The sequence below is a fragment of the Vombatus ursinus genome, unplaced genomic scaffold, assembly GCF_900497805.2.
Source record: "Vombatus ursinus unplaced genomic scaffold, bare-nosed wombat genome assembly UNPS02010394.1, whole genome shotgun sequence".
Taxonomy (NCBI): Eukaryota; Metazoa; Chordata; class Mammalia; order Diprotodontia; family Vombatidae; genus Vombatus; species Vombatus ursinus.
Window position 1 is genome coordinate 6,537,275 of NW_020950172.1, and position 9,368 is coordinate 6,546,642.

The 9,368-nt window shown below is 53.2% G+C and overlaps 1 protein-coding gene across 1 annotated transcript in view; it reads right to left on the bottom strand.

The window, feature by feature from the left end:
• Positions 1-1,667: 1,667 nt before the first annotated feature.
• Positions 1,668-9,368, bottom strand: part of MAPK11 (mitogen-activated protein kinase 11) — a 15,312-nt gene continuing 7,611 nt past the window's right edge. Inside the window, exons 4-12 of the mRNA XM_027854295.1 lie at positions 9,141-9,252; positions 8,943-8,972; positions 8,689-8,736; positions 7,684-7,798; positions 6,413-6,484; positions 5,666-5,745; positions 5,426-5,504; positions 3,516-3,689; positions 1,668-2,766 (exon numbers count right to left, since the gene is read on the bottom strand). Of these exons, the coding sequence (XP_027710096.1) occupies positions 2,693-2,766; positions 3,516-3,689; positions 5,426-5,504; positions 5,666-5,745; positions 6,413-6,484; positions 7,684-7,798; positions 8,689-8,736; positions 8,943-8,972; positions 9,141-9,252 (784 nt within the window). The 3' untranslated portion in view covers positions 1,668-2,692. The remainder of the gene's footprint in view (positions 2,767-3,515; positions 3,690-5,425; positions 5,505-5,665; positions 5,746-6,412; positions 6,485-7,683; positions 7,799-8,688; positions 8,737-8,942; positions 8,973-9,140; positions 9,253-9,368) is intronic.

Below are 9,368 nucleotides of genomic sequence, written 5' to 3' on the forward strand. Positions count from 1 at the left end.
CCCTTCCAGCCCTCAATGCATTAAGGCTCATATCACCCCCCTGTGAAAAGGCCACCATCACCAACTCAGGTCAACTATCCTTGGGCACTCTCTCCTAGAAACCTTCAAAGCTCAGGTCCTACCCTCTAGGAAAGCCTGCCCAGATTGCTCTAGTCTAACCTGGGTTCCCCTTGTTCTGATATCTCTAGCTTTCGGAGTGTGAGCCCTGAGTCACAGAGTATAAGTTTCAAGGACTCCCCAGACTGGAAGCTCCCTGGGGGCAGGCCCTGGGGCGCTGCTCCTCCTTTGTGCTCCCAGCCTAGGAGCATTTAGCCTTCATTTGGAAATGTCCACTGGTGGCCTAGCTAGCTAAGAACCTGTTCCACTTTTGGACAGCAGTGAACAGAATCCAGGACATAAGGAGAACCTTGGGTTTCAACCCCAGCTCCAAAGCTTCCTGGCTATATGAACACAGGCACATTGCCTTACTTCTCCGAGCCTGGGACTTTTCTAAGACGGTGGCTGGTGAGAGCTAGAGAAATGCACCTTGCCTTTCTCTTTCTCAGTCCTCATTTGGCCCAGTTAGCCCCATCCTCCCAGCCCCTGGATTCCAGGGTAATGGTCATGACCTCATTGTGGCAGGAAGAGGCCAGGACACCATCCCCACAACCCAAGGAACCTATTTTCCTGGGCCTTGCTCCCTGTCTCTCAGCACAGACATATGAAAGTGACTTTCCAATCCAGGGACTCCACTGGGGGAGATGGGGGAGCACAGCTCCTCCCTTATGCCACCAAAAACGACACCCCCAGTGTAAGATGGGGTGCCTGCCTCCACCTTGACAGAAGTCTGAGGCTGGCCGGCCAGCTGTCAGAACCCACAGACCTGCCTAGGCACCTGAATCACCCTCAGTGCTGGAGGGGAGATCTAGTCTAACCCATAACTGAGCAAGAATCGCCTTAACAATATTCCTGACAAGGGGTCACTGAGCTACCATGAAGTGGAGGGGATCTCACTACTTTCCACAGGAGAACTCTTTGGATAGGCTTGCAGAACCACTGCTCCCAGTTCTGCCGCCTGGGACCCAGCAGAAGGAGGCTGTTCTCATGACACGTCTCCAGGGTCAACATTCCCAGGTTCTTCCAAATGATCTTTGGCCAGCATGCTTTGCAAGCCTCTTGCATCCTGGTCTCCTTCCTGAGAATGGGTGCCCAGGACTGAACCCAGAGGAGGTCTGACCCAGGCAGAGAACAGTGAGACCCTCCCCTCGCTGCTCCGGACACCGTCAAGCCCCTCTGAACTCAGGCTGAGATCCCAGAGGCATTTTACACAGCTGATTCACATTGAGCTTGTGAGTTACTAAAAGCCCCAGATCTTTTTCAGAAAAATTGCCATCTCCTGCTCTTGTGGTTGCGAAGTGGATTTTTTGAGCCCAATATTAAAATTTTGTTTGTTCTTTGGTAATATTTCATCTCCTTAATTTGGCCTAAAGCTCTTGCTTTGACAGAGCTTGCCATGATCTTTTCTTGGCTTCTGACTATTGTTAGCCAACAAGTTAGCTCTCCACTTCCACAGTGTGTATGTCTATGTGTTTGTGTGTGTGCATGAAGGTGTTTATATGCATGTTTGTGTGCATGTATATGTGTATTTGTGTGAATGTGTTTGTGTATGCATGTGTATGAATGTGTATATTTATGTGTTTATGTGTGCAATGTGTGAATGTGTGCATGTATGCATGTGTGTGTGTGTTTGTGGGGGCAGTTGCCCACCCAAGAATCTCCAGGAGTTTTTTCCTCTCTGGGGCAGCTCTGATCATTCTCACAAGGAGCTGAATCTGCCTCCTTGTGCCTCCTGGCCCTGCCCGCTGGGCGCATGACAGCCTTCCACACACACGAAGAGGGTATCCAGTACTCCCGAAGCCTTCTCTTCTCCAGACTGGGTGTGTTCTCCCCAGTTCCTCCAAACGGGCCTCATCTGCCCCGGGGCCCAGGCCTCTTAACATCCCGAGCATCCTGCTCTGAGCTTTGTCCAACCCGTCAATGTCCTTCCTAAAATGTGCTGCCCAGGCCTGAACCTGATGCTCCAGGTGAGGCCTGAGCAGGGCCGGGAATGGCAGCCCGTAGCCCCCTCGCTCTGGACAGGAGCAATCTGAAACCACGTGCAAGGCTCCATTCACAGCTTGCCCATTTTCATCCCCATACATATGTCTTTGTTCAGACACACATGTTGAAATACACACCTAGACACACAGATACAGCTCCCCCGACCCCGACCCCCATCTCCCGGCCAGAGAAGATAGAGGTCTTCCTTGTGAGGCCCAGGCTCTAGCACAGAGATGGCCAGTTCTCTGGCCCTTCTCCCCAACCCTGGGTTCCGAAAGTCTGCCAGAGGTAGGCACAGGATAGTGAGGCTGTGCCTTGGGGCCCCGGCATCCTGCCTGCCCCGGTCCTACCCATGTGACTTCTATCCCTGAGTGGGGCAGAGGCCTTTGGAGGTAGTAGGCATACAAGCCTCTAAGCATCCTTTATCCTTGTTTATCCAGACACTGTCCTCCGGTCCATGGAAGGATCCCCCCACCCCCGACCCCAGTGAATGAGGTCGCCTCTGCTGCAGAGCCTGCTGCCAGCTTCCTGAGAGTCTGCTCTGTGCCCTCTGGGTGAAGCTGGGCACCAGGGTCGAGCCCTGCCAAGGTGGTGCCTGTGGCCCCCAGCCTCCTCATGGCTCAATCTCCAGGCCGTCCATTGGCAGCTCAGGGGCCTTGAAGCTGATGACCTCTTCATAGGTGAGCTCTAAGCAGGGAGATGAAAACCATGGACAGAGGGACAAAGAGACAGATAGACGGTGACAAGGACACAGGGGACCAAAGTGAGTTTGAAGATCCCTATCCCTGATCTCCCTCCACACCTCGCGTCCCCACCGCATCGCCCCATCCCCCCGGCCTGAGGAAGGGGTGGTCAGGTACGTGGGGGTGCTGGCCAGGGACCAAGGGACAGAGCCCAGGGCAAGATGACACTCATAACTGAAGGAAAGGCTACATTTCAGTTAGAGATTAGTGAAATAAACTCCCATCCAAGTCCACTGGACCCCAGACCTGTCTGCGAAGCCCAGGTTAAGAACTCCTCATCCAAATGAAGCCAGCCCCCTTCCCTCCCCAGGATCACGTCTGAGAAGAGTTGGGGACGTCTCTCCTGGAGGAAGTGGAGCAACGTCCTCTCCCAGCTCTGAGGAAACGGACTGCTGGCTGGCCCATCGGGCCACGGCCGCCAACCAAGCCCCACCTTGCAAAAGCTGCCCCTGGAGAGCAGGGGAAGCTGGCAGTGGCTGGAGGGAAGCCCCCCCTCTGCCGTGGGGGATTGGCCTGCATGATCCTCCCAGCTTAAGCCCTCTTTTCCTACAACCAGGGATAGGCCCACTGGAAGTCAGGGGACAGGAATGGGGCAAGCTAAGAAACAGGGCTCAATGAAATCCTGAGGCCTGAGAAAGACAAAGCTCTCTGGTCCCCCTGCAGTCTGTGCACCCCAACAGCCTCGCCCCTCACCCTTCCACTCCTCAATGGTCCTCTCTTTGTTTTCAATGCTCTCATCATAGGGCTCAGCCTCGGGCTCGTCCTCGGGATCGTGGTACTGGGCAAAGTAGGGGTGTGCCAGGGCCTCCGTGGCACTGACCCTCCGGTCGCTGTCCAGGACCAGCATCTTCTCCAGCAGGTCGACAGCTGGGGGCGGGGAATGGCATCAAAACATGGGTCAAGTAGCCCGAGGCCTGACCCCTCGCTCCACAGCCCAACTCACAACTGACCTCTCTGGGCCTCTGTTTCCCTATCCAGGAAATGGAGATAAATGTCTCCCTCAGACAACACCCAATGATGTTTGCCCATCTCTGATGTGCCGGTCATGTACCACTATGTATCACAGCAACAGCCTGTGTTGGCATCCCTCTTTAATTATCTCCAATTTCTCCTGTCTAGCGTGTTCACATACAGTTGTCTGCATGTTGTTGCCCCTATCAGACTGTGAGCTCTGTGACAGTAGGGACTGATTTAACCCTTTCTTCCATTCCCCAGTGCTTAGCATGGTGCCTGGCACACAGCAGGCATTTAATAAATGTTTAGTGACTGACTGTCTTATCCTCTTCTTGGTCTAGAAACTCTCTGAAGGTATGGACTAGGTCTTTTCGACTAAATGAAAATGTATGCACAGCACTTTGCAAACCTGAAAGCACTGTATGAATTCTATTATTATTATTACTCTGTATTTTCCCCAGTGCAGACCAGGGCCCTGCATGCAGAAGAAACTTAATAAATGTTTTTTGCATGGATGAATGAATGAATTCCCCACCCCATCTCTACCTGTTGATTCTTCCTGCTCCCTCTTCCCTGCAGGAAAGGAGCAGTGCTGAATCCTTTCCAGGCATTTCCTATCCCCTTCCCGCAGGGAGTAGCTAGGGTGTGACCTTTTCTCAGCCTTCTCCTCTAGAGATTTAATCAACTATACAACAATTAGCTTACTTTTAGCTGATGGGCAACATAATGACCCCAATTTCCCAGTGATCCATTAGTCTATTTTATAAAGATTATAGAAGATGAAAAGTTATTAATGCAATCACAATAGCTCTGAGCCCCCAGTTAGGAAAATTTCCACCATTAGGAGACAGAGTGGTATAGTGAAAAGAGCAATGGAGCTGAAATAGGAGGAACTGAGTTCAAATCCTGGCTATGCCACTTATCACTTGCATGACTTTGGGCAATTCCCTCAACCTCTCTGGGCCTCAGTTTTTCCATCTGAAAAATGAAGTGACCGGACTAAAGGGCACTTGAGGTCCCTTTCAGCTGTACGTCTATGAACCTATGAGCCTCAGTCTCCACCTTCCTTTGGAGGCCAGCTTAGGCATCACCTCTTCCTTGGAGCCTGTCCTGACTACTTATCCCCAGGTGAAAATAAGCTTTCTACCATATTTCTTGCCATACTTTGGGGGACTAGCCCACTTCCTTTGAACTTATCCCACTCTCCGTTAGGGAGGGGAGGTGATTTTCCGTGGTCACAAAGACAGTGAGTCCTCACTTATCTCCTCACCTCAAAGTTATTGGTGACTTTGTCCCTCCCTTCCCCTCCAGCTAGAAGGTAAACTTCTCTGGGGCAGGGCTTATGTTCCCTCTCTCTGTGTCCCCAACACCAAGCATGGCCCCGTTATACAGCAGGTGCTTAATACCTATTTGTTTAATTGAATCAATATGTTTACTCCCCTCTTTGAGAAGGAAAATGAAGCTTTCACCTTAACTCTGTCTCTATTATCCTTGGCCCCCACCCTTCCCCTCCTTATCCTGGTGCCCTGTCCCCCCAGTCCTCATGACTCTCACCCTCATTCCTTCATCACCCTTAGCTACTCCCCCATTTTCCCTTTGAACCCCTGCTCTCTCTCCCCTTCAACCTCAGCCCATCTCTTCCTCCTTACCAAGGGGGTTGGCTCCTCGGAAGATGCTTCTCAGGTCCTTCTGGGGCATGTGAGGCAGGGACTCGATGTATTTTCGGGCCTGGGGAGGGTGGAGGCAAGGGGCTCTTAAATCCTTTCCTAGTGAAAATGATACTGGATAACTTGGGAGGGGAAGAAAGAGGCAAGAGGCAAAAAGGGAGCCTGGGCAAGGAGCAGCAGGAAGTCTGGAGGATGAGTAGAGAGCCTAGCTGGGCCACTCACATGTTCTGATGAGATCTTCTTCAGCAGCTCAGAGCTGGGGGTCCCAACCACCTCCATGATCCGTTTGAGTTGGTCAATGTCTACCCAGCTCAGGAAAATCAGAGCCCGGCTCCAGCTGCCCACCCAGGGTCCCCAGGCCCCTGCCCAGAGGACGCCCAGCCCAGAGGGAAACCCCACACTATTGATATTAATACTAATAAAACAAGAGAAATCATGGTGTAATGAATAGAGATCTGGCCTGGGAGTCAGAAGAACTGGGTTCAAAACCTGCCTCTGATGGTGATGGCTATGTGACTCTGGACAAGGGGCTTTACCCCTCAGTGCTTCAGGCAACAGACTATTAAACTGCAGAGAAGTTGCTAATTTGCATTGACGGAGGAGATTTCCTTAAAGGGAGGTCCCTTTGCCAATGTAATCACAGGTCCAGGTACACGCACATACAGAAGACAATGAAAAAGAGCTTTTTGAGGATTGAGGTTTCTTAGCAAGATGCTTTCCTTGAAATAGCCCAGGGGAAGCAGAGAGTGTGAGAATCGTTACTGCCATTTTCCAGATGAGGAAACTGAAATCCAAAGTGGGAAAGTGACTCCTTGGGGATCGTCACTAGAAAGCATCAAAGTCAGTTCCAAAGCAGGTTTACTGACTTCAAGTCTGATGCAAAGGAAAACACATCATCTCCTAAGCCCTTGTCCCGGTCCCCTGCCCCTGCCCTCCACAGCATCTTCTCATACTTCCGTCCAAGGATACAGTCATTTCCAGGGAACAGGGCCTTCCCCTTCAAGAGCTCCGCCATGATGCAGCCCACGGACCATATGTCCACTGTGGGAAGAGGGAAGAGAGAGAGGGAGAGAGACAGACAGACAGACAGACAGACAGAGACAGAGAGGGAGGGAGAAAAAGAGAGATTGGGGGGGGTCAGTCTGAGTCCCTGTCCTCACTAGAAAGCCCACCCTGCCTGTTCCAGCTTATCTGGACCTTCCCCTTCTCTGACTCTTCCAGGCCTTAGAGTCTAAGCACCCCACCCCACCCCAGGCTCAGGGCTGGGTCACACCCTGTCTAATCTATGGGACCAGCTCGCCTCTGATCTGGGCCCCATCCTGTCCTCTCGTCCGGGCTTCCCCTTAGCCCGAGCCTGGGAGCTCCCAGAGGGTAGGTCCTGGGTCCTCTCTTCCCCCGCCTCCCTCACCAGACCATGAGCTGGCCTGCTCACTTTACTGGCCAGCCCTTGCTGACATTCGGCCCTTCTTTTCCTGAAATCTCTTAGATGCGGCTGCTTCCCTCTCCCTCCTTCCCTCCCTCTCCCCTCTCACACTCACTCTCTCCCTTTAACACCCCATGCAGTCCATAACCCAGCATGAGGCCTTTTCAATAACTTCCTGACCTTCCTGACCCCCAGGGAAGGTGTGAGCCAGACACACAGCAACCTAAGCCAGAGGGCAGCAATTCTTTAGCCAAGCTCGGGAACAGGCATAGGGGAGACTGACAGCTCCCAGAATGGAATTCAGAGTTGTCCACTCTGAACTGCTCAGTTCCCCCTCTCCCCTGGCCTCACCTCTACCTGAGTGAGGTGATACTTCCCAGAGCATCCTCTGGGCCCACATTCCCATGAGAATGTCCAAGTTCATTGGAATGTCAAACATCTGCTTTGGGTCTTCTGGGGCAGCCTGCTCACCCTCTAGGTGGGAGCGGGCTGAAGCATCAGCTGTGTCTGTGTTATTCTGTGGCCCTGTCATGCTGTCATGGCATTGTGGACAGAGCTGGTCTTTGAGCCAGGGAGAACTGGGTCCCCGTTCAGCCTCTGACATATCCTGGCTGTGTGACCCTTTGTTTCTCAAAGCTCTGGGCAGCTCTCTGAATTACTAGTTGCATTGAGAGGGACTTTCTTCACCCAGGAGTTCCCCAGAGCAATGAACCCAGAGGTCCAGCCCCTAGCCCTATTTTGCTACCACCAGACCCTGCAGGATGCTTCATCAGCTACTCTCTCATTCTCATCACGTGAAAAGCTGCCTCGACCTTACCTGTCTGGTTATAATGCATCCAGTTGAGCATGATCTCGGGGGCGCGATACCAGCGAGTGGCCACATAACCCGTCATTTCATCATCTGTCTGGCGGGCCAGCCCGAAGTCCAAGATCTGAGGAGTCACAACCTCAGCTGAGTCCTTCAGCCAGGAGGAGAAAGACCTGGCCCTGCCTTGGTGAGCTCCTGGTCTCTGAGGACCCACAGGACATGGCCAGCAATATTAAAACCCCACAAATGAAGGCAGGGCGGAAGGAGACCCCGGCTGATTGTTTGGGGACAATTCAGGATAACTGAAAGTCTCATGGAAGGACCAGAGGGACGACCCAGGTGCCATCCAGCCAATCGAGCGGCAGTACAAGGGATGTAGCTAGAGGAGGGAGCCCACCCCCCCTCCTTCTGGTTGGTCAGGAGAGGGGATTCTCTGATTCCACACAGCTATGGATAATCCCCAAATGGTGACTAAGCCAAAGGTCACAGGGCCAGCAAGTGACCCAGCTGAACCCAGGTCCATCTTTGTGCCACCCTATAGACACCTAGGTCCTTTCCCTCAACATAAATGTAGCACAAATGCGGAACGTTGGGCTACTGTCAACAGCAGCACCAAAGGACAATCCGGAGCTGAAGGAATTGGTTTCCATGTCTAGTCTTAGGTCTGACTGCCTGGATGGGAGTTGTCAGCACACAAATGAGCCCCCACTGGTGAAAGGCAAGTCCAAGACCTTTAAGAGAGGTTCCAGCCACTTAACCAAGTCAAAGACCTTTACGAAATAAACCGTGAATAGAGACTGAGACAGAAACACAGTTCATTCAGCAGGAGCCCTGGTTGTAGGGGCACAAGCAGGAGCTGGCTCTGGGTTCTGCCTGGGCTCCTCTCAGCAGCGGCTAAGTCAGCCTTTGGAGGCCAGATACCAGGGCTTTAGGGCAGGGCTCAGGGTGGGGGGAACAGAAGCTGATGAGGAAGGAGCTCCATCTTAGTCCTCCCCCCTGCCCAGGCAGCCTCACCCTCAGCTCGCAGTCTTCGTTCACAGCCAGGTTACTGGGTTTCAGGTCCTGTTGGCATGACAGCAACCCCGGATGAGTTTTCTTCCCTGGTACATGGCCCACCTGGATCCCAAAGCACTGTTCCCCCTACACTGCATCCTCCCTCCCCCTCCCCCACTTCTCCCACCCTCCCCACCTGCCCCTTCTGGAGGCCCCGAGAGCAGGACCTCAAAGCCCCGCCAGTGCTCTGCTGGCCCAGACCCAGCCATACTCACTCTGTGGATGATTCCGGCCGAGTGGATGTACTGAGGGATGCAAGATAGATAGGAAGGTGAACCATCGGCAGGGCCTGGCCTGGCGACCCACTTGGTGAGTTATCCAGCCCCAGGAGGGAGCAAGTCAGGGAGGGCAGAGTCAGGGAAACATCAGGTCCTGGGGATGAGGGGAATCCAGGGGCCCGGCTCATCTCTCACCTTCAGCCCCCGAAGCAGCTGATATGCTAGGAACTGGATGTGTTCATCCGTTAGCTTCTGGCATCTGACGATGTTGTTCAGGTCGGCCCCCATCAGGGTGGTCACGAGGTACCTGTAGGGAAGGGCCAGGGATGGGAGGCCCAGGGCCCAGGAACCAAAGGAGGGGGTCCATTGGCGATCAGAAGGTCTGACACTCAGAAACCATAAGAGGGGGGTCCAGTAGTGATC